Raw genomic sequence first — 25327 nt, forward strand, 5'->3', positions numbered from 1 at the left:
GCGCCATCGACTCTGACATTTCACTCGGGCCGACTGGCAAAGACTTCAAGCAGCAATCAAACTTCTAGACTGGTCTCCCATCTTTACTTTCTTTGACATCAACTCATCTTGGGAATTCTTTCAAAGAAATTTGCTCTCTCTCTCTCATGCACAGATATATCCCCTCTCATCTTCAATTGTCCTGCCCTTCCTCTCATCCATGGTACACTGAAGCTTGTGGTGAGGCAGTTGTCCTGAAACAACTTGCCTTTGCCTCATGGAAGGCAAATCCAACTGAAGACAATCTCAATTCCTTACACAAAGCTCGGAACAAGTGTGTCTCTCCCTTGAGGAGAGCAAAGTTTAGGTCAGGGCTCTGTGCAGGCCAGTCAAGTTCTTTCACATCGATATTGACAAACCATTTCTGTATGGATCTCGCTTTGTGCACAGGGGCATTGTCATATTGAAACAGGAAAAGGACTTCCCCAAACTGTTGCCCAAAGTTTGAAGCACAGAATTATCCAGAATGCCGTTGCATGCTGTTGCATTAAGATTTCCTTTCACTGGAACTAAGGGCCAAGCCAAAACCATGAAAAACAGACCCAGACCATTATTCCTCCTCCACCAAACTTTGCAGGTGGCACGATTCATTCGGGCAGGTAGCATCCTCCTTGCATCTGCAAAACCCAGATTAGTCCGTTGGACTACTCCATAGTGAAGAGTGATTCATCACTCCAGAGAATGCATTTCTACAGCTGCAGAGTCCAATGGCGATGAGCTTTACACCACTTCAGCCGATGCTTTGCATTGCGCATGGCGATCTTAGGCTTGTATGCGGCTGCTCGGCCATGGAAACCCATTTCATGAAGCTCTCGATGAACAGTGCTTGTGGTGACGTTGCTTCCAGAGTCAGTTTGGAACTTGATAGTGAGTGTTGCAATCGACGACATGATTTTTCCGCGCTACGCGCTTCAGCACTCGGTCGTCCCATTCTGTTAGCTTGTGTGGCCCACCACCTCGTGGCTGAGCTATTGTTGCTCCTCGCCGTTTTCACTTCACAATAATAGTATTACAGTTGACCGGGACAGCTCTATCAGGGCAGAAATTTGATGAACTGACTTGTTTGAAAGGTGGCATCCAATGACGGTGCGACATTGAAAGTCACTGAGCTCTTCAGTACGGTCCATTCTCGTGCCAGTGTTTGTCTATGGAGATCGCATGGCTGTGTGCTTCATTTTATACACCTGTCTGCAATGGGTGTGGCTGAAATAGCCGAATCCATGAATTAGAAGGGGGTGTCCACATACATTTGGCCATGTCGTGTATTTTTCATCTTGAGATAAATGTTCTTTGTGCACAAATTATGTACTCATTTCTCTTTATTTGCTTTAAAATGCCTTTAAGCAATATGGAATTATGAAATCTGTTGTAAAGTATTGGCTAAAATCACTTTATAAGGAATGGTTCATGTGCACTGAGATAGAATTGAGATAAAGACTTAAATTGGCTATCGGGTCTCTCACAATGACAGTCTGAGCTCATTGTATTTGCAAATAAGGGCTGCAAATGGTAATGAGTTTCTTTGTTTGCTCAGAACTCATTATGACAGGCCATGAGTGAGTAGTTTTCTGCTCTGATACTTTAAAATAAACTTGATAATGGATCATTGCATACTGATGGTTTTTACCCCTCAGCCCGAATTGGGCTGAAAAGGGGGTATTGTCGGCACAGGCGTTGTCTGTCCGGGCATCCGGGCATCTGTCAACTTTTGGTTTCCGTCAATTTCGAGGAGAACGCCTTGTCCCATTAAATCCATTTTTGCAGGGTATGTTGGGGTTGAGTAGAGGAAGGTTCCTTTCGAAAATGGGCATGCTGCGATTTTCAATGTGGCCTCCATGGCAGCCATCTTGAAATTGGTTTCCGTCAATTTCGAGGAGAACGCCTTGTCCGATTAAATCCATTTTTGCAGTGTGTGTTGGGGCTCGGTATAGGAAGGTTCCTTTCGATAAAGAGCGCAATTTGATTCTCGGCTGGGCCACCAGGGGGCCAAAACTGAAAACCTAAAAATGGCTATTTCTCCTGAACGAATGGCTGGATCATCGTCAAATTTTTATCACAGGTATATCTGATGAGGATACATGATTTATAACCCGGGTTTTTGATTTGACCTTCTTTTCAAGGTCACAGAGGTGAACGTTCATACTTCGGTGTTCGGGCGTCCGTCAACTTTTGGTTTCTGTCAATTTTGAGAACGCCTTGTCCAATTAAATCCATTTTTGCAGGGTATGTTGGGGTTGAGTAGAGGAAGGTTCCTTTCAAAAAAGGGTGCGCTGCGATTTTCAATTTGGCCTCCATGGCAGCCATCTTGAAATTGGTTTCTGTCGATTTCAAGGAGAACGCCTTGTCCGACTAAATCCGTTTTGCAGGGTGTGTTGGGGTTCAGTAGAGAAAGGTTCCTTTCGAAAATTGGCGTGCTGCGATTTTCAATGTGGCCGCCACGGCAGTCGTCTTGAATTGGTTTTCGTCAATTTCGAGAATGGCTTGGCTTGTCCGATTAAATGCATTTTTGCAGTGTGTATGTTGGAGTTGAGTAGAGGAAGGTTCCTTTCGAAAATGGGCGCGCTGCGATTTTCACGAGCTGCCACGGTAGCCATCTTGAAGTCTGATTGATTTTCGATATGACGTCCAACGTGCTCTAACTGACTGCATCATCGTGATATCACTGCTTCCTTTTACAATGCATGGGCTGAGGGGTTACGCCTGCTTTGTGGAGCTATTTTTTGAGAATGAAGCAATATCGTGTGTTAGTTAACTGTGGAACAATATAATCTTTTCTTTATTTCACTTGGTGGGAAGTTAAGTTATAGCTGCTTCGGTTGGCGCCAGTCAGTCGGACACCAAAACAATTGCAAAGTCTCATGAACTCTGCTTTTCCATTGTTTTGTTATTTAGTTTGTAAAGCAGAAATCTCATCAGACTGCTGAGGCAATGTACTTCCTATTGTTCTGTAACACTGTACCTTATCTGTGCAAACCAGATGCTCCACCGGCATGCTTATTGTAAAAAAATGCTCTACTACTAAATGCTGTACTAGATGCTTATCATTGCCTATGTAAATGAAGGTTTTCTGTGCACGCACGCCCTGAAGCAAGACATATTCTTTCACTGCGCTATCTTGTTTTATTATGCACATAATTGTTTTTTCTCTTTGCTTGTTGGACCTCTTGTTTAACAAAGCTTTCTTGTCATCTGGTATTGATTAACCAGTCCCCTTTGATGCTCTGACCCCTCCCTATTTTCCAATCACATGAAAAACCATGTATTCTGGCTCAGAGTCAGAGATCTGCTTGGACACTTGAAGATGAGCCTTTCTCTGCACATATATGTTTACACAAATTGTCTATTACATTATAAAGTGTTTTCTCTTTTGTGTAAATTTCCACTACAGTCATCTCCCATCTACTTGGAAATCAGCTAACATTACTGCTCTGCATGAAAAAGGTGCAAAATCTTATCCCTGCAATGACAGACCAATCAGCTTTCTCCAAATCAGCAAGCTTATGGAATCAATCATCACTTCCAACATTAAATCCTTCCTCTTCTCGAATGGCTTGATGTCTGATCATCAATTTGGATTCAGACCAGGTCACTCTACCCTGGAATTGTTGCTCCTGCTTTCCCAACAATGGATGGAGACCCTCAGTGCCTGCCAAAAGATCAGAGCCATCTCGCTGGACATATCACTTGCTTTCGATGCAGTCTGGCACCCCGCCCTGCTCCCCAAACTCTCTTCCGATGGTATCCAAGGCAATCTCCACTCATGGCTCACAGACTTCCTCTCCTGTCAGTCAACATGTGGCCCTGAATGGAATTCTCTCATCCCCTCTTTACGTTTAGGCTGGAGTTCCTCAAGGCAGGGTCCTGTTCTTTTCCTGGTTTTCATCAATTATCTCTTTGACTCTCTGGAAAATCCTCATTTTCTCTTTGCTGATTATTCAATCCCAGCCTCTTCACTCTCTGCAAATCTGGATAAAATTTCAAGCTGGTTCAGCACTTGGAACATGTTTCTCAATCCTGACAAATGTCACACTCATGTCTCGCCGCAAGGATGTCTGGAGCCTCCCCCCCCCCCCCATTTACTTTCTCAACAATCCTCTTGAAAAAGTCCTATCATTCGAGCTTCTGGGCCTCACTATCTGCCGTGATCTATCCTGGGAAAGCTACATCTCCAAGCTGGCTTCCAAAGCCAGTCACCGACTGGGCATCCTCCATCATGCAAAGTCCTTCCTGGGCACACCTGAGCTCTTGACCACATACAAAGCTTTCATCCATAGCCTGAAGGAGTACTGCTCTCCACTGTGTGCTGGTGCTCCCACCTCTCACCTTTCTTGGCCTCACACTGTGGAAACCAAGGCATTTAAGATCATTGGTATCTTCCACGATGAGGATGAGTCCTTGGGTCTCTCACTCTCTGTGTGAGATTGGTGGTCTTTCTGTCTTCTACTGTCTCCACTCTGGCCTCGCCCCCTCCTGCTCTGTCTGCTATCTGTCATGCCCATATTTCCGCAGGGCGCTCAAGGTCCACCAGAAACCCCCTTCTTATAAAACTACCAAAATTAAGAATCACTGCTCACCTTCACTCTTTCATTCCTCTTTTTTTTTCCCCCACCTTTGGAACAAACTCCCACACTCTCTTCAATCCCACTCTTCCTTCCAGGTCTTCAAAACTGCTGTTCACCACCATCTCTTATCTTCCCCAATCCAAAACCATGATCTTTTCTATCCCTGTTTATCCACCCCAAACTCACCTCCTTCAGATTATCTGCTTTCCTTCCTGAAAATCCCTGCATGTAAAGACCTGAAAATCCCTGTCGTACCATCATGTTTACCCCGTGTACCCTGCGCCATCCCTCTTCCTTCTACAGATCTCCTCATGTCTCTTTTCCCCCACTGTTTTGTGCTTCCCTCTCCCACCCTTTTATCTCCTGCTCCCCTTGTTATACGTTCTGTGTGTTCGCTCTCATACGAGCCTCGACAATGTGTACAAAAAAAGGTTTTTACCCTTTATATCCCATCATGACTGCCTCACATGAATGCACGTGTATGTTCAGACAGGACAGGTGCAGCTGTTACGTGGAAGAGCAGAAAGCCTACCACTATCTGATGGAACCATTGATCGTGTGTTCCACTGCAACAGCTACTACTACTGGACAGACTTGGACAAGGCATGCAATGAGATCAAAAGAGTCATGAAACCAGGCAAGATGAACAACGAAAACCTTTCAAAATTCATTATAGTTTTGATATTATAATGGTGCTTGCAGCAAAAATTGCTACAAAAGTGTCTTGAATGTATTGACATCTTTGGTGGACTGCTGATGAAGTAACTATAATTTGTGGAGTAAAAGCAGTCAGAAATGAGAACGGCACTCAGTAGAATACATACGTCCACCATGCTAAACAGTTTGTTTTGTAATCCACTGAAAGGCTGGATCTGGATCCGAATCTTAACCAAAGTCTAATCAGCTTATTCTTGTCACCTACCCAACTCACCCACCAAGTTTTCCCATAATCCTTCCACAACGTTTGAAATGTCATGCTATATATCGTTTTTGGCCCCATCTCGTAATGGTGCAGGAACTAAAAAAATATATAGTATCTGGATGCAGATTCGGATGTCCTCCAAAATAGAAGCAATTCTTCCTTGTCACATGCCCAACCAGTCCTCCAAGTTTCGTCATAATCCGTCCACAACTTTTTGAAATATCCTGCTCACAGACTGACAGACAAATAAACAAGCCGGTAGGCGGCGATGGGTCGCCGAGCATGGAAACTATAAGATATAGAGCAAAATGGATGTTATATAGCGGATAGGGAATCACCTTAAAATTATGCATATCAAATCTCATCCATTTCCATCGACTGAAAACTACTCGGTATCCATTTGAATGAAAAGTACCGAAAATGCGTTTTGAAATCGGAAATCCCCAAAGTTCGAGGGGGTGCTGTGGGTGAACAAAGATCTAAATCGAAAATCCGGCTTGATCGTTTGTGTACAATGTATTCCAGACGATAAGTGTGAATTTTCATGACCATCCGACCATAACCCAAGGAGGAGTAGCATTTGGCACGAAGGCACCTCCAGCTCTCGCATATTATCGATTTTTGCACGAATTGACCTTTGACCCCTGACCTAAGCGAAATCAGTCAGTATGTCCTGAGGCAAAGTTGTAGTCCTCATTGAGTACCATGAACCTGCAAAGTTTCATTCGTATCGATGCACTCACCTTGTCGCTAGGGGGCCTTCAATTTTCGCGCATACCCTAATTGTAGGGGGCGCTGCGGGTAAAGTATTCCATATATCACAAAAACCGGAATATATTTGATAGAGCATCACCTGTCGATCATTCGTGCCAAATTTCATAACTCTACGTGGGATAATGATTTCTCGTGAACGGTACCGATTTTGAAGGTTTTTTGGTTGTTGCTAAGGAACCAAAGCGTCCCGAGCAACCATCACAATTTCCAAAGCACTAGGTCATAAGATGTACCTACCACCTGAGTTTGGTCAAAATCCGCCCATGTTTACTACCAATTATGCTGATGACAAACAAACATCCAAACTAATAGACAGAATTACTGACGTTACCTATTACCTATTTCGGCGTTACCTATTTTACCTATTTCGCGACCCAACAGACAGGAGTGAAAACATAACCTCTGTCCACCTTCAGTGGCAGAGGTAATTATGTACTGTTACGATATGATTTAAAAAAAAATGATTTTTGGATTGAAGATAAAGGCATGTGCAATGTATTTGGAGATTCTAGAAAACAAAGCAATACAGATCACTGGAAGTCCAGATGCCCCTTGGATTTCGACCTGAAATTATTTCATATCTTACCTACCTTTAGGAGCATTCATGGTGACAACACTGAAGATGTCTAATCTGCAGAAGCTTGAGGAAAATGGCTTCTTCAAGGAAGTGAATTGGCAGCCACAGCTCCTTATGGAGGCTCTGCAAAGGGCCCATTTCAGAGATGTCAACATGAAGAATTTCCAACAAGGCTCAATTAAATATGAGGCAATTTTTGCTGCTATTAATTAAATGAATAAGCAAAATTCCATGTTCACGATTTGACTTGAAAAATTCCAAGCACAGATATCAGGAAGAGATTAAAATAAATACGAGTGAAGAATATTTGAGGAATAGAGATTTGATTGCTATGGTTATTTGCAATGAAGGTCAGGAGATGAAACTGTAAATAATGCAATAAAGCTTGTGAAAGAAGGAAGAAAGCCAAGAAGATGTCCGAAAAAGACATGGATTGAAAATGTTAACAAAGATATGGAATGTTTGGATTTGCATGAAACTGCCGCAATAGATAAATGAGAATGGAGGAATAGCATGATTTGACCAACCCCCTGAAAAAGGGGAAATGGTCATAAAATGTTTGTTATTACCCTCGCCGAAGGAGAAGGTATTGCGTTTGGGTCCATTTGTTCCTTGCAAAATCGAAGATTTTTCAAGTATTTTGGTCAATCAATTTCGTTATTCTGTTTGTCTGTTTGTCTGTTTGTCTGTTTGTTTGTCTGTTTGTCTGTTTGTCTGTTTGTCTGTTTGTCTGTTTGTCTGTCGCCGATAGGTCGCAATTTTAAACTGATATTCACGAAACTTCACCACATGGTAGAGTTTCTCATAAGGAAGAAGTCTATTGTTTTTAAGGTCAAAAGGTCAACATTGGCCAAAGGTCAACAACTTCGGTGATATTTCTAAAATCCTCAATTTTCCTCTGATTGACTTGAAATTTGAAGTGAATTTATGTATCAGGTCACTGAATTCAACCAGCCAATAATTTTTGAGGTCAAAATAGGCCAAAGGTTAACAACTTATGTGGTATTTCTAAAATCCTCAATTTTCATTCCATTGATTTGAAATTTGAAGAGAATTTGCATATCAGGTCAGTGAATTCAAGCAGCCAATTATTTTTGAGGTCAACATTGACCAACAGGTCAAAATAGGCCAAAGGTTAACAACTTATGTGGTATTTCTAAAATCCTCAATTTTCATCCAATTGAATTGAAATTTGAAGAGTATTTATATTTCACGTCACTGAATTAAACTTGCCAATTATTTTTGAGGTCAAAGTGGACCAAAAGGTCAACATAGTCCCAAGGTCAACAACTAAGGTGGTATTTCTAAAATCATCAATTTTCATCCAATTGAATTGAAATTTGAAGAGGATTTATATTTCAGGTCACTGAATAAAAGCAGCCAATTATTTTTGTGGTCAACATTGACCAAAAGGTCAACATAGGCCAAAGGTCAACAACTTAGGTGAGATTTCTAAAATCCTCAATTTTCTTCTGATTGACATGAAATTTGAAGAGGATTTATATTTCATGTGAAGGAATTCAACCGCCAATTATTTTTGAGGTCAAATTTGTTTCTTGGATTTTGCAAGTATCGTGCTCTGCACAACGTCGTATTCTTGTTTGTTTGTTTGTTTATTTGTCCACACAGAACTTTGGTGTTTTTCTCTGCAACCGCTTGTCGGATTGAGACAAATTTTTTTACCTTAGGAACGACTACTCAATGTAGTTCCCTGGAGTCAGGGCAGGTACCGCAGGATTGGAGAGTAGCAAATGTTAGACCATTATTTAAGAAAGGATACAGAGAAGAATTAGGAAACTATAGACCTGTTAGCTTGACTTCAGTTGTGGGGAAGGTGTTGGAGACATTAATTAAGGACCAGATGAGGAACCATTTAAACAAATACAAACTAATTAAAGCTAGTCAGCATGGGTTTACCAAAGGTAGTTCCTGTTTAACAAATCTTTTAGAGTTCCATGAAGCAGTGTCTGATTGGGTGGATGAGGGAAAGGCAGTGGACATAGTATATGTAGACTTTAAGAAGGCATTTGATAAGGTACCACATCGGAAGTTGTTAGCCAAGGTGAGGGCTTGCATCGTGGCTGGTCAGGGAACTAATTGGATTGCAAACTGGCTTTGTAATAGGATGTAAAGAGTGGCTGTGAGTGGGAGGATATCTTGTTGGGAGGATGTAAGTAGCAGGGTACCTCAGGGATGAGTACTCGAACCATTACCATTCATTATTTACATCAATGATTTGGATAATGCATTTATATTTCAGGTGAGAGACTCTTTATAAGGAGTAAGCTTTCCAAATTTGCAGATGGCACAAAGCTTGGAGGTGAGGTGGATAGCAGAGGGGGTGGTGATCAGATTCAGAAAAGTATTGATACTTGCATAGATTAGGCAAAAGATTGGCAGATAGACCTTAACCTGAGCAAGTGTAAGGTGTTGGGGATGGGAAAGAACAATGAAAACAGAGATTACAGGATGCAAGGGGTAATTTTGGAGCGTGTCACACAGGAGAAGGATATGGGGGATGGTAATAAATATGGGAGGAAAGCAGGCAGCACAGTGCTAGTCAGCTACAGGTAAAACAAATCGGGTTTTAGGCTGTATAAGGAGGGGGATCATTCATAAATCAAAAGAGGTGGTGGTAACATTGTACAGGAATTTAGTGAGGGCCACATCTTGTATATTGTGTGCAGTTTTGGTCACCACAGTTCCGGAGCGACATAGATGTCATCGAGAGGGTTCAGCAGAGGTCTGCTAGATTGATTCCGGACCGAGCTCGACTCAGCTATGAGGAACGGCTGAAGGAGACAGGGTTTTATACACGAGAAGGGAGACAGTTGCGGGGAGATATGACAGAGATGTTTAAGATCATGAACGGTATAGATAAAATAAGTGCAGATGAATTATTCAACAGAGTAGACAGTGATAGAACCAGGGGCCATAGCTTGAGAGTAAAGAAGAGGAGAGTTAAGATGGAAGTAAGGTCGGGGACTTTCACTCAGAGAGTGGTTAATACATGGAATTTCCTCCCAGGAAAGGTAGTGGCAGCAGAGAAAGTAGATAAGTTTAAATTAGAATGAGATAGGTGCCTGGAATTTATGGAGATGGAGGGGCATGGGGATGTTGATAAGACTTTTTGGTAGTTTGAACATTGATGGGTGATTGTGTGCATGTGTACAGACTGCTGTTGGGGTCTTGTCAAGAAGGGTTGTGGTTGATGTAGTGTGTTTTTAACCAAACCCATGCCCCCTCCTCTGAGGGGAAGAAAAGGAAAATAAATGAATATATATTTAACTTCAAAAAACAAACAAACAAACAAACAATTATTTCATTAATTAAAAACATTTTTTTGCATTTTCTTCCTTGGATCTTGTGTCGATGGGTTGGCGTGGTGTTCGCACAGGCATGATTGGCTGAATGGCCTCCACCTTTGTTGGATTTCCTTGTTATTCCTTGTTACTCATGTGGAATGTTTTCATGATAATTATGATGTCATACGTCACGTGGTGTGTCCACCATGTTGGAAAAATGGAAAACATTGGACTTCTGTATCTCTGAAACCACACCAATGAAAAATTGAAACTTGGCACATAGTAAGTACTCGGACATTATGTGGTGAATTGAAGGTCGTGACGTGTGATCACATGTTGCACGGCTCGAACACGGAATAGATAAAGCTAAGGTTCCGCTCGGTCGGGGGGATTGTCCCAGGGGCATTGTCGTTTACGGCGGCGGTTCACTTGGTGCTCGTTGAATGGTGAGAATTGAGAGTATATCGGACTCCGGGCTTATACTGATTTATTTTGCGGTGATTAGTTGCACGTGTATACCTTACTGCTTATGTACTCCTTGCTGCACCTGTTCCCCTGATGTGCCCGTAGAAGCGGCTTCAATCAAATGGAATAAAGCCTACACTCTGAAGGTTCTTCTCTCGTTTTCATTTCACATTAGGAATGTGTTTTTTTTATGACATCATAGGTACCTTTGCTCATCATCACACCATTTGAAAGCCTTTATCCCTGAGCAGGGGTTAGCTTTTTGCGGGCTCCAATCATGGTACCCTTTCTTGTGGCAATGTTTTTTTTTACGGCCGGATGCCCTTCCTGACACCAACCCTTTAGTCGCCTTCGACCCTGCAGGGATAATTATCAGTATGCTGGTGCTCATTTTGCCGACCTTCGGAAGGATGATAGGCTGGGACAAGCCCCCTGATGTTAACTCGGCGGCCAGCGGGGCTCGAACTCAGGATCTCAAGGATCCCAAGTCACCGCCTTAACCATTGAGGTAGCTCATGTCATAGGTGCCTTTGTTATGACGTCATAATTGTATATGCAGAACTATATATCTGATCAGTATGAAAAATTTTGAGGGTCATTTTGGGATAAAATGGTCCACAGAAATGTTTTTGGTGATGTCATCAGTCACATGATTCGGCAGCTATGTTTTTTATTTTTTTTAATCCTTTTAAAATCTTCTCTGAAATTGCAGAACAGAATGAGCAAAACTTTATAGATATTGTTACGAATCTGGAAACCATGCGCACTCCACATTCAGGTCCCACGGTTAGTTATGTCGATAAGTATGTGTACAGTTAGAATCCATCCCCTTCTGTCTAATGGGAATTACATGTTTGCGCTCTGGGTTATTTTTTTTAGTTAGGTTTTTTATACATCCACAACGATTACTACAAGATCGATAACAACACCGATGCCAATGCCTACGTGCATTCGACCACGTATGTGGGCGGAGATTTTCATCGCCTCAGCTCCGACTCCACCCCAGGTCCAATCACGCACAGAGGGTGACTTTCCCATGACACCGCAGCCAATCGGGTGATGTGAGTGAGGTTGCTGCCTTCGACCAATCTGACTCCTCCACTGCGTGAGGGGTGGTCCGCGTGATGTCACCACGCCTCCCGGACCAATCGAGGGACTTGGCGCCCGTTTTGGCCAGTTACAGAGGCGACGAGCGCATTTGCAAGCCAAAACCGTCCTGTGAGGGAGAGCGGGTCGGAGGAGGCGGCTCCTCCCCTCTGGAGAAGGAGGGGATAATTTTTGGCACGATCGGACGAGAGAAAAAGTGTCGGAGCTGGTGTCGGGGCTCGTGTTGGTGGTGCTCGTGTTGTTGGTCAACCACCCGCTCCCCGGTGTTCTGGCCCGCTGGGTGCTCCTTGGTGGTCACCTGGTCCTCTCCTCGGTGCTTGGCGCAAAGCTGACTGTGTGGGTTCGGGTCCCTCCATGTTGTTCGCAAAGGAGCTCACAGGCCCTTCGACGACCCGAGCTCCGAAAGTGCGATCTCGCGCACTCGCGGCCAGGTAGCCAGCCATTCTGACTCCCAGTCGAACTATCCTCATCGGCTGGAGAGCCGAATAAAGACCCAGCAGGGTCCATTTCTTTTTTGGGTGTGCGTGTCTGTGTGCGGGGCTGTCTTGTCAAGTAGAATCGTGTAAGTGCTTTCTTTTGCTCATTGTACATTAGATTTCTTATTCGGATAACTCTGCTCTTTGTGTGCTTCCCTTCCCCCCCCCCCCATTGTAAATAAATCCCCTCTTGTTGAATGTCCCAGCTCGTCCTTGTCATTTCTATCATTGGTTTGCCATGCTGCGAATGGGAATTAGGAGACCTCATTGTTGCCGTAATCGTGTAATTGGCCGGCAGGATTCTGGTACTCTCCGCTCGGGGTATCACTCGGATCCGGCTCGGTAACGGCCTGGATCGCGCAGATCCTGCCGAGGGTGAATTTCCCCGGTAGTTTGACAACGTGGGTATTTAGGTATATTGAAATTGGCAATTGACCCTATCCCACGTGGTCGACCTATTGGCGATATTCGGTCCGATAAGGGATCCGTGACCTTTCGGATTTATCTGAAAGGTACGACCTAAATTCCGGTGTGTTCGATGGAGCCGACTCTACTGCTCCCCCTCGCGGTCGTGCTCGCCACCGAGACCTGGCCCCACAACAATATGACCACCTATCCATTAGGAGCAAAAGTTTCTCAAGTATGACATCATAGGTCACATGGTTGGGCAGCCATATTGGATTTACCCTATAACATATAAAAATCTTCTTCTCCAGAATGGCTTGACTGATCGAGGGAAAACTTCACAAAATGTTCCCCAAGTCTTGCATGTACAAGTTTGTTAGAAATGATAGGTCACATGGTTTGGCAGCCATATTTGATTGAAGAAAATATTAAATAATGTTTTCTCTGGAACCGCTTGATCAATCGACATGAAACTTCACATTTATGCTGTAGTTGAGACGGAGAATATATGTTATGAATTTCAACTTGATTGGACACATGGTCTGGCAGCCAGAAATATTTAATTTTTTTGATGTGGGTTCTTTGTGAGTTTTTTTTTTGAATAAGGCTCACTTGGTTGTGCCTGGATTGTTTTGATGGTAGAGGAGTAGTAGCTGAAATGCGAATCCAATCCAGGTTCCTCCTGATGACTTCATCTTTGCTTTTTGCTTGTTTTGGTTCATTCTGATTACTCCGATGCAGGACTGTGCCTATGTGGTCTTCCATTTGATTTGTCTTGAATTTATTTTAATCCCATTCTACATTCAATTGAATAATAATCAAAAACGTCATGGGTCAGGGTCAGGTGTACACTCAAAATGGGGTTGCATCAAAACGGGACTTCATGGTACCCGGTCATCACTTCCAGCAGTTATAAAGTGGCAGTTCTAGTTATGTCTACTATGTAACACACCAGTCCACAAATGCCACACAAAATACACCACACAGAACAAGTCCTGGTGAGGTTCTGCAATCTTTGATTGCTCTTTTTCTTGTTGTAGTTCTATTTGATTTGACAAATATTTTTAAACCTGTATTTTTAAATTTCAATTTCTTTTCACAGACAGCAACACAAACATTAACTGTCTTTCAGCTCTTGTGCCTTTCACTGTTGCACTCTGTGGTTCCGCTTGTGCCATTGCTCCACATTCCAATTCATTCCCTGTTTGCAAATTGGTAGAGTTTGCAAATGAGAACCCTGAGGCTGAGGCATCAGAAAATAAAGTGTGGGGGGAAATGCTGTTTCTGCCCATTTTTACAGGCCAATGAGGTGGTATCACACCAGGCTGATATGGTGGTGAAATGGCTAGAAGCAGTAGACTTGTGCAGGAGTGCACCTGGCTCATACTTCGTGACAAATACGCTTTCATTCTTAGTCTTGGGTAACACTGCCATTACCACTTAAATTTCCACTGCTCTGTAAGTTCAACTGCAACTGCCCACTGTACCTACAGTTTTTTTTATCCTTTTCTCACGGCTGTCTTTACTGTCTCCAAGGACGCTAGCTGGCCCAGCTTGACTGGCTTTGAGGATCCCAACTGGCCCTGCTCAGCTTGCTCCGATCACCCCACATGGTCCTCCTTGACTGGCCCCGACGACCTCAGCTGGCCCTGCCACATGCATATTTTCCAAGACCAGATTTTGCAGTCACATCAATAGCAGGTGCTTCAAAGTCATTTCTCAAGGTTTTTAGTCCACATTCCACCCAATTATTTTTCCCATTTCATGGAAGCAGGATCTACAAGATATAGAGAGTGTTTGTTGCTTTTTCAAGGCACCTCATATGATCAGGTCTGTCTTGAAAGCGTAAATAACTCAACAAGGAAATCCTTATATATGCTGCGCTAAGTTTAAAGACCAGGGGCTTGTGGAATGAACCCCACCAGTGACCGGGAGCCTCCAAATGTCCTCCACTGGTGACCAGGTCGGGGGTCTTCAATGGCCCCTCCTGGGGAGAGATGGGGCACTGCAACAGCCTCCACCAGTGACCAGGGGACCGTGACGCAACTGTCTAACCAGCATGGTCCACTGCAACGCCCCCTACCGGGGACTGGGGGGGGGGCACAACAGTCCCCACCGGCTACCGGGCGCCTCCACCATAATGCCTCCTGCCTGCTTCTGGGTGGCCCTACCGCAATGGCTTCCCCTAGCTTCTGGGTGGCCCAGCCACAACGGCCACCGCCGGCAACATCCGACCCAGACTTGGACTCAGACTGGATTGGCTTCAGGCTCCTTGAACTGATATCAGGCCTGCTGGTGGTGGCTTTTGAAGCATCTGAGCCGTGATATATACACTGCCTCCTCTACACCTGGGGTGTGGTCCATTAGCAAGCAGCTTGCTTTATCAAACAGCTCAAGCAAGCACTCCAATGCAATGGAGTGCTCGGCACCACAAAGCAACATGGCAGTCTCCATGAAAACAATGCTATCAAGGTACTCGAGCAAATGCTGTCCAGGACATAGTTTTCACTTTTACTCAATCCTCTTGTTTAACTTCCCCAAACAAATTTATTGTGTTAGCAGCGGCAACAGAGTACAAGGAAGAGGGAAAGAAAGATAAAGAAATGGGGAGTCAGAAGGAGGAGCCCCATGCCAAGCTTATCTATAGATATTTCACTGCATTTTGGGGAGGTATTTTGCACGTTTGTAGATCTTGAAGAATTAGGATGAAAAGAATAAGTAGTAATAAAAGTATGAAATGCACGTTTCAATAATACGAGCTTGCACATTACTCGGAGGGTGATTGTGTCAACCCCCCCCTCCCCCTACCAACCACACACACACGCACACACACAATTACATATTTACTGTGAGTAAACTTACACATGCAATTCTGACAACTCCTCAACAACACAGCCTCAGCTTCCCCCTCCCCACTCTGTCCCATCTTTTGCTCTCCCGACTGCACTCCCTCCCAACCCCAGGTCCTCACCCTTCCCCTTACAATCCCCAGCCCAGATCATCACCCTTCCCTTTCCAAACGGAAGACATCAATCCCCTCTCCCCCCAAAGTCTCAACATCCCCCTTCCAAAGCTGTTCCATCTTTATTCTCACACTCCTCCCACTCATAAAAGCAAATGGGCATTTGTTCTGCAGCATCCTATTTTTAGGATAAGGAAGATGCTACCTTCTGTGAACCACTTATCAATTTATTACCTTTTCCTCTTGGATCAGTTCTTTGAATTCTCACGCGTAGTGATTGTGGAGAGCATTCAGTTGCTTTAGCCAGAAGTTCAGAATTCCTTCCGGGCCTGGGCTTTTAAAATTTGGCATTTTTGCAATTTATTTTTTTCTTCATAAAATATCACTGAGGGAAGCCTGGTGTTGGCTTATTGGTGAAGGTAGCCAGCTTAATATCGTAGGGTCTTGAGTTTGAGCCCCTTTCATGCCATTAAATAACACCAGGTGGGTCGACTCAGCCTGTCATCCTTCCGAAGTCAGCAAAATGAGTACAAGCCGACTGGAAACAGGGCACTGTATCAGAGGCACAACCACACTCACAGCAATGATGTAACCAGCAGCCACAGGCTCCATATGAAATTGTAATTAAAACTGGGGGCATTGCGTGCGTGCGTGTGCGTGTGCGTGTGCGTGTGCGTGTGCGTGTGTGTGTGTGTGTGTTTGTGGAGAAATGAGTCCAGGCACTGTCTACGTCCAGTCATAGCGATATTGCACAAGTTACTCAGTCGGTGGAATATTTCTCATTTGTGCAATTTTTCGGCAATCGGGTATTGTTTACGCAATTCCACGCATCCATCCTGAATGACATCACAAAGTGGAATCCACTTACCAAAAGGGTACAAGTTCGCACAAGTTATCTGATGTCATATGTTCGTGTTGGACAATTGAAGACAGCCAAAGTGAAGTGCAATCAGATTCTCTTGCGTTGCCAGTGTTGTGCGCCACTTAACTGTACATGTTGAGAACGTCAACATCAACTGGACGAATTTGTTGAATCACTTTACCTCACATCAATCACAACAACCTCCGGGAGGAGCTTGTTGCTTCCGTTTTACAGATTAGGAGGAGCTTGTTGCTTCTGTTTCACTGATTGGGAAGAACTTGTTGCTTCTGTTTTACTGATTGGGAGGAGCTTGTTGCTTCTGTTTTACAGATTGGGAGGAGCTTGTTTCCGTTTTACAGATTGGGAGGAGCTTGTTTCCATTTTACTGATTGGGAGGAGCTTGTTGTTTCTGTTTCACTGAGTGGGAGGAGCTTGTTGTTTCCGTTTCACTGAGTGGGAGGAGCTTTTGTTTCCGTTTCACTGAGTGGGAGGAGCTTGTTGTTTCCGTTTCACTGAGTGGGAGGAGCTTGTTTCCGTTTCACTGAGTGGGAGGAGCTTGTTGTTTCCGTTTCACTGATTGGGAGGAGCTTGTTGTTTCCGTTTCACTGACTGGAGCTTGTTGTTTCCGTTTCACTGAGTGGGAGGAGCTTGTTGTTTCCGTTTCACTGACTGGAGCTTGTTGTTTCCGTTTCACTGATTGGGAAGAGCTTGTTTTTCCCGTTTCACTGAGTGGGAGGAGCTTGTTGCTTCTGTTTCACTGAGTGGGAGGAGCTTGTTGTTTCCGTTTCACTGACTGGGAGGAGCTTGTTGTTTCCGTTTCATTGACTGGGAGGAGCTTGTTGTTTCCGTTTCACAGATTGGGAAGAGCTTGTTTCTGTTTCACTGATTGGGAAGAGCTTGTTTTTCCCATTTCACTGAGTGGGAGGAGCTTGTTGATTCCGTTTCACTGATTGGGAAGAGCTTGTTTCCGTTTCACTGAGTGGGAGGAGCTTGTTGTTTCCGTTTCACTGAGTGGGAGGAGCTTGTTGCTTCCGTTTCACTGATTGGGAAGAACTTGTTTCCGTTTCACTGATTCGGAAGAGCTTGTTTTTCCCGTTTCACTGAGTGGGAGGAGCTTGTTGCTTCCGTTTCACTGAGTGGGAGGAGCTTGTTTTTCCCGTTTCACTGAGTGGGAGGAGCTTGTTGATTCCGTTTCACTGATTGGGAAGAACTTGTTTCCGTTTCACTGATTGGGAAGAGCTTGTTTTTCCCGTTTCACTGAGTGGGAGGAGCTTGTTGATTCCGTTTCACTGAGTGGGAGGAGCTTGTTGCTTCCGTTTCACTGATTGGGAAGAGCTTGTTTCCGTTTCACTGAGTGGGAGGAGCTTGTTGTTTCCGTTTCACTGAGTGGGAAGAGCTTGTTTCCGTTTCACTGACTGGGAGGAGCTTGTTTTTTCCCGTTTCACTGAGTGGGAGGAGCTTGTTGTTTCCATTTCACTAGGTGGGAGGAGATTGTTGTTTCCGTTTCACTGAGTGGGGGGAGATTGTTGCTTCCGTTTCACTGAGTGGGAGGAGCTTGTTGCTTCCGTTTCACTGAGTGGGAGGAGCTTGTTGCTTCCGTTTCACTGAGTGGGAGGAGCTTGTTGCTTACGTTTCACTGAGTGGGAGGAGCTTGTTGTTTCCGTTTCACTCACTGGGAGGAGCTTGTTGTTTCCGTTTCACTGATTGGGAGCAGCTTGTTGTTTCCGTGTCACTGAGTGGGAGGAGCTTGTTTTTCCGTTTCACTGACTGGGAGGAGCTTGTTGCTTCCGTTTCACTGAGTGGGAGGAGCTTGTTTTTCCCGTTTCACTGATTGGGAGGAGCTTGTTGTTTCCGTTTCACTGACTGGAGCTTGTTGTTTCTGTTTCACTGATTGGGAGGAGCTTGTTGTTTCCGTTTCACTGATTGGGAGGAGCTTGTTGTTTCCGTTTCACTGAGTGGGAGGAGCTTGTTGTTTCCGTTTCACTGATTGGGAGGAGCTTGTTGTTTCCGTTTCACTGACTGGAGCTTGTTGTTTCCGTTTCACTGATTGGGAAGAGCTTGTTTTTCCCGTTTCACTGAGTGGGAGGAGCTTGTTGCTTCTGTTTCACTGAGTGGGAGGAGCTTGTTGTTTCCGTTTCACTGACTGGGAGGAGCTTGTTGTTTCCGTTTCATTGACTGGGAGGAGCTTGTTGTTTCCGTTTCACAGATTGGGAAGAGCTTGTTTCTGTTTCACTGAATGGGAAGAGCTTGTTTTTCCCATTTCACTGAGTGGGAGGAGCTTGTTGATTCCGTTTCACTGATTGGGAAGAGCTTGTTTCCGTTTCACTGAGTGGGAGGAGCTTGTTGTTTCCGTTTCACTGAGTGGGAGGAGCTTGTTGCTTCCGTTTCACTGATTGGGAAGAACTTGTTTCCGTTTCACTGATTCGGAAGAGCTTGTTTTTCCCGTTTCACTGAGTGGGAGGAGCTTGTTGCTTCCGTTTCACTGAGTGGGAGGAGCTTGTTTTTCCCGTTTCACTGAGTGGGAGGAGCTTGTTGATTCCGTTTCACTGATTGGGAAGAACTTGTTTCCGTTTCACTGATTGGGAAGAGCTTGTTTTTCCCGTTTCACTGAGTGGGAGGAGCTTGTTGATTCCGTTTCACTGAGTGGGAGGAGCTTGTTGCTTCCGTTTCACTGATTGGGAAGAGCTTGTTTCCGTTTCACTGAGTGGGAGGAGCTTGTTGTTTCCGTTTCACTGAGTGGGAAGAGCTTGTTTCCGTTTCACTGACTGGGAGGAGCTTGTTTTTTCCCGTTTCACTGAGTGGGAGGAGCTTGTTGTTTCCATTTCACTAGGTGGGAGGAGATTGTTGTTTCCGTTTCACTGAGTGGGGGGAGATTGTTGTTTCCGTTTCACTGAGTGGGAGGAGCTTGTTGCTTCCGTTTCACTGAGTGGGAGGAGCTTGTTGCTTACGTTTCACTGAGTGGGAGGAGCTTGTTGTTTCCGTTTCACTCACTGGGAGGAGCTTGTTGTTTTCGTTTCACTGACTGGGAGGAGCTTGTTGTTTCCGTGTCACTGAGTGGGAGGAGCTTGTTTTTCCGTTTCACTGACTGGGAGGAGCTTGTTGCTTCCGTTTCACTGAGTGGGAGGAGCTTGTTTTTCCCGTTTCACTGAGTGGGAGGAGCTCGTTGTTTCCATTTCACTGGGTGGGAGGAGCTTGTTTTTCCCGTTTCACTGAGTGGGAGGAGCTTGTTTTTCCCGTTTCACTGAGTGGGAGGAGCTTGTTGTTTCCATTTCACTGGGTGGGAGGAGCTTGTTTTTCCTGTTTCACTGAGTGGGAGGAGCTTGTTTTTCCTGTTTCACTGAGTGGGAGGAGCTTGTTTTTCCATTTCACTGAGTGGGAGGAGCTTGTTGTTTCCGTTTCACTGAGTGGGAGGAGCTTGTTGCTTCCGTTTCACTGAGTGGGAGGAGCTTGTTGCTTCCGTTTCACTGAGTGGGAGGAGCTTGTTGCTTCCGTTTCACTTAGTGGGAAGAGCTTGTTGCTTCCGTTTCACTGATTGGGAAGAGCTTGTTTTTCCTGTTTCACTGATTGGGAGGAGCTTGTTGTTTCCGTTTCACTGACTGGGAGGAGCTTGTTGTTTCTGTTTCACTGACTGGGAGGAGCTTGTTGTTTCCGTTTCACTGAGTGGGAGGAGCTTGTTGTTTCCGTTTCACTGAGTGGGAGGAGCTTGTTGTTTCCGTTTCACTGACTGGGAGGAGCTTGTTGTTTCCGTTTCACTGACTGGGAGGAGCTTGTTGTATCCGTTTCACTGACTGGGAGGAGCTTGTTGTTTCCGTTTCACTGACTGGGAGGAGCTTGTTGCTTCCGTTTCACTGAGTGGGAGGAGCTTGCTTCCGTTTCACTGATTGGGAAGAGCTTGTTTTTCCCGTTTCACTGAGTGGGAGGAGCTTGTTGTTTCCGTTTCACTGACTGGGAGGAACTTGTTTTTTTCCCGTTTCACTGAGTGGGAGGAGCTTGTTGTTTCCATTTCACTAGGTGGGAGGAGATTGTTGTTTCCGTTTCACTGAGTGGGAGGAGATTGTTGTTTCCGTTTCACTGAGTGGGAGGAGCTTGTTGCTTCCGTTTCACTGAGTGGGAGGAGCTTGTTGCTTACATTTCACTGAGTGGGAGGAGCTTGTTGTTTCCGTTTCACTCACTGGGAGGAGCTTGTTGTTTCTGTTTCACTGATTGGGAGCAGCTTGTTGTTTTCGTTTCACTGACTGGGAGGAGCTTGTTGCTTCCGTTTCACTGAGTGGGAGGAGCTTGTTGTTTCCGTTTCACTGAGTGGGAGGAGCTTGTTGTTTCCATTTCACTGAGTGGGAGGAGATTGTTTCCGTTTCACTGACTGGGAGGAGCTTGTTGTTTCTGTTTCACTGAGTGGGAGGAGCTTGTTGTTTCCGTTTCACTGAGTGGGAGGAGCTTGTTGCTTCCGTTTCACTGAGTGGGAGTAGCTTGTTTTTCCTGTTTCACTGAGTGGGAGGAGCTTGTTGCTTACATTTCACTGAGTGGGAGGAGCTTGTTGTTTCCGTTTCACTCACTGGGAGGAGCTTGTTGTTTCCGTTTCACTGATTGGGAGCAGCTTGTTGTTTTCGTTTCACTGACTGGGAGGAGCTTGTTGCTTCCGTTTCACTGAGTGGGAGGAGCTTGTTGTTTCCGTTTCACTGAGTGGGAGGAGCTTGTTGTTTCCATTTCACTGAGTGGGAGGAGATTGTTTCCGTTTCACTGACTGGGAGGAGCTTGTTGTTTCTGTTTCACTGAGTGGGAGGAGCTTGTTGTTTCCGTTTCACTGAGTGGGAGGAGCTTGTTGCTTCCGTTTCACTGAGTGGGAGTAGCTTGTTTTTCCTGTTTCACTGAGTGGGAGGAGCTTGTTGTTTCCGTTTCACTGAGTGGGAGGAGCTTGTTGCTTCCATTTCACTTAGTGGGAAGAGCTTGTTGCTTCCGTTTCACTGATTGGGAAGAGCTTGTTTTTCCTGTTTCACTGATTGGGAAGAGCTTGTTGTTTTCCTTTTCACTGACTGGGAGGAGCTTGTTGTTTCCGTTTCACTGACTGGGAGGAGCTTGTTTTTCCTGTTTCACTGAGTGGGAGGAGCTTGTTTTTCATTTCACTGAGTGGGAGGAGCTTGTTGTTTCCGTTTCACTGAGTGGGAGGAGCTTGTTGCTTCCGTTTCACTGAGTGGGAGGAGCTTGTTGCTTCCGTTTCACTGAGTGGGAGGAGCTTGTTGCTTCCGTTTCACTTAGTGGGAAGAGCTTGTTGCTTCCGTTTCACTGATTGGGAAGAGCTTGTTTTTCCTGTTTCACTGATTGGGAAGAGCTTGTTGTTTCCGTTTCACTGACTGGGAGGAGCTTGTTTCCGTTTCACTGACTGGGAGGAGCTTGTTGCTTCCGTTTCACTGATTGGGAAGAGCTTGTTTCCGTTTCACTGACTGGGAGGAGCTTGTTGCTTCCGTTTCACTGACTGGGAGGAGCTTGTTGCTTCCGTTTCACTGATTGGGAAGAGCTTGTTTCCGTTTCACTGATTGGGAGGAGCTTGTTTTTCCTGTTTCACTGAGTGGGAGGAGCTTGTTTTTTCCATTTCACTGAGTGGGAGGAGCTTGTTTTTCCCGTTTCACTGAGTGGGAGGAGCTTGTTTTTTTTCATTTCACTGAGTGGGAGGAGCTTGTTTTTCCATTTCACTGAGTGGGAGGAGCTTGTTGTTTCCGTCTCACTGAGTGGGAGGAGCTTGTTGTTTCCGTCTCACTGAGTGGGAGGAGCTTGTGAAAGTGTATGCGAGTTGTGTGTTGGAAGAATGGAGAAGGTGAAAGTCGAACCCGATACTTGTGAGCCGCCTTCTGCAGGATCCGACACTCCAGGTGAGAGGGAAGGGTTCGGGACAAGAGGCGTCACGAGAACCAGCAACGTGTCTGTCCACATTTTCTTTCAATCGAATCCTCGAAAACTCTGCTGTTGGTGTTTCCCCCCTTTCTCGACTGTTCCTCTTGTCCTGTTGCGTACTGATCCGTTCAGGATACAAGTACTACCTCCTCCACGAGCCTCGACCATGCATACAAAACAACAACATGTGCTTTATGTGTCCGATCTGCAATCATTATGACACCACGATCACGTGTTTCCCCTTTGTTTTGCAAACCGGATAATTGTTGTGCAACACAGTAGACAGGTACAGCTCGAAGCGAACCTTCACCGTCCCATTGTATAACACCTGGAGTAAGGTGTGTAGTCTAACATTATGAACCCCATGTTTTTGTCGTGTTTTGAGAAATAGAAATTTGATTCCGAGAAAAAATTCTTCCCATGGAGCTGCTCCCAACACCAGGGGGACCAGGATGCATCACCAGGTGTTCATGGAAACGAGTACTGCACCACAATAACCACACTGAAGAGGGAACAGTCAGATAACCACCTTTAAGGCCCGGTCACACCTTGACGTTTCAGCCAGCGATGGCAACGTGTTAAAATTTATGTAAAACGCTGGCTTACGTTGAACTTTTGATGTTTTTTTTTTAAGATTCGGACGTATTCATAGCGACTTGGTCTTATGTATAACGCATTGGTAACGGACACAGAACGTTTCGTTGTGTTATAGATAACTTATACCAACGAATGCTGAACCTGTTGTCGGCCTACACAACCGATGCCCAACGATAGTCTAACTTAGGCATAGCGCGTTGCACGCATCGCCGACGATGTCATGACGTAGCCTATTAAAAGGCTGACGCACAACGATTCAAATCATAACTGCCGTAGAAATGGAAGGGTCAAAATCGCGGTCACACCTTGGCGATCTTGCCAGCGTATGCCGACGTAACAAAAAGTGTGTCTAAAACGTTGGGGCACGTCGAATACGGTATGGGTAAGTTTGGTATGCGCGAGTAGAACGCTAGATACGCTATCATAAGTCGTAGTAAGTAGAGTACGTCAAGAAATTTTGAACATGTTCAAAATTTTACGACGTACTCGGCGTATGACACACGTTCCGCATGCGATGGGGATAAGTTTTACACACGATATGTGGACGCTTACACACGTCTACAAAGGCTACTTATAAGCTACTCATAAGTCGAAACACGTCGCGGTAATGTCTTTTTTACGCGAAACTTATTTCTAACTTGTGTTTGACGTGCTTTGAACCAATTCTTTACGTAGCCCCAACACACATCGACGTATGTAGACGTATTCCAATGACGTCTTCCGGTCGACGAAAAAAAAAATGAACATGTTTCTAGGTTACAACTGCCATATAAAGACGTGTTCCCAGCGGTTTTGGGAATTGGTATATAAAAATGGTGTTCATAAAAGGGGAACCCAACAGTGTTTTCGAGTCCTTTTTGAGTCGATGTCCATGTCAGCAGTAACAGTATCAGTATCAGTATTACTATTAGTATTAGTATTAGTAGTAGTTTGTTCATGTTGGCAGTAGTAGGTGAGTGTGAGGGGGAGGGTGTGGGTTATGATGGATCCTCCTTGCGTCCGCGTGTCCACGGGTAGGTTCATAGGCTGCCACTCAACGATTTAAATGGCTGCATCTCCACTATTGAAAGTAGACGCTTGCGCTCAACAATTGGATTTTTTTTACACTCAACGACTTTTAAACGGAACTACTCAGCTAGTTTCATTGTTTACAATGAACGATTTAAATTGCTGTCACTCGCCTTTGTTTTTTTTTTTATTTTTTATTTTTTTTTTTGACGCTGGGGTTTGGAAATTTGAAGCGTTTCTTCTGAACGTGTTAAAACGCTCAAACTAGACTATTTTAAATAGACGCTGCCGATGGACAATTGGAATCATAGCCAAGCTAGACATCGAAGTGTGAACATCCTCGTCATGCCGAAGAAAAGTTTGAAGAATGCTGCAAATAAGTGTCCTGGCCGTGGCCGTGGACGCTGATGCAAGGACGATCCATTATACCGACGTCTTTCAGCCTATGAGTAACTTAAAAGTAACGTCTGTCGATGTGTGGCAACGATCGCGTAACGTGCCAACAACACGTTAATCATAGGTAGGAAATAAGTTTCGGGTACGCTAAACACTACCTCGGCGTGTCTCAACTTATGATTAACTTACAAGTAGCATGTGTTGACGTCTGTCAACGATCGCAGACCGTGCCTACAACTTGTGGCCAGCGTAGCGGAACGTGTGAGTCGTACGCCGGCATACGTCGTGAAATTTCAAGCATGAAAAAATTTGAGGACAACCGAAAAGTACAACGTTTAAAGCCAACGTACAACGACGTATGGCAATGTACTACGACGTATGCCAGCGTGCTCTCAATGTTATCAAAACTTACCCATAACGTATTCAACGTGTGCCAGCGTTTTAGAAAAAAAATTCAAAAATCGGCATACGTTGGCTAAAACGTCAAGGTGTGACCGGGCCTTTAACGGGAAAAGTTTTCATTATTAAAATGGGAAAGGTGTGTAGAGAATAGGATCGGGGTGATTTTGCACAGTTTTTACCCAACTGAGTTTTGTTTACAAAGTTAAATCTACTTCCATCTATATATTATGTATGTAGCTGGAGGAGGGGGGAAGCTATTAAATTGAGTAAATTAATGTTGAAGAAAAGGGAAAAGAGTGTGGGAGGTGGGAGGTGGGAGGTGGGGGTGAAAAGGACGTGGCTGATTGGGTGGACGGGTGGGCAGTGAATGACAAATTTAAAGTGACTGACTGTGGAGTATGTAAAGTGAGGTTTAATTTTTTTTCTTCTTGTCTTTGTTTTGTGCCAAATGAAAATTTCTCTTTGCTGTTGTACATTTCTATTTTCCACATTTTCAATAGTGTTTGTGTTCTCAACGTTCTTTGGACCTGTCATAGTGTGGAATGCAATTCCAGCCCACTCACTTGGACTTTTTGTATTCAA

General features: G+C 44.8%; 1 protein-coding gene across 1 annotated transcript in view; it reads left to right on the forward strand.

Annotated features, from left to right (window-relative positions):
• Positions 1–10809, forward strand: part of LOC147025100 (uncharacterized) — a 41490-nt gene extending 30681 nt beyond the window's left edge. Inside the window, exons 3-4 of the mRNA XM_085885720.1 lie at positions 5091–5238; positions 6894–10809. Coding sequence (XP_085741846.1) covers positions 5091–5238; positions 6894–7087 — 342 coding nt within the window. The 3' untranslated portion in view covers positions 7088–10809. The remainder of the gene's footprint in view (positions 1–5090; positions 5239–6893) is intronic.
• Positions 10810–25327: the final 14518 nt, after the last annotated feature.

The sequence above is a fragment of the Eptatretus burgeri genome, chromosome 6 (assembly GCF_056783735.1).
Source record: "Eptatretus burgeri isolate ZD-2024b chromosome 6, Ebu_testis_v1, whole genome shotgun sequence".
NCBI lineage: Eukaryota > Metazoa > Chordata > Myxini > Myxiniformes > Myxinidae > Eptatretus > Eptatretus burgeri.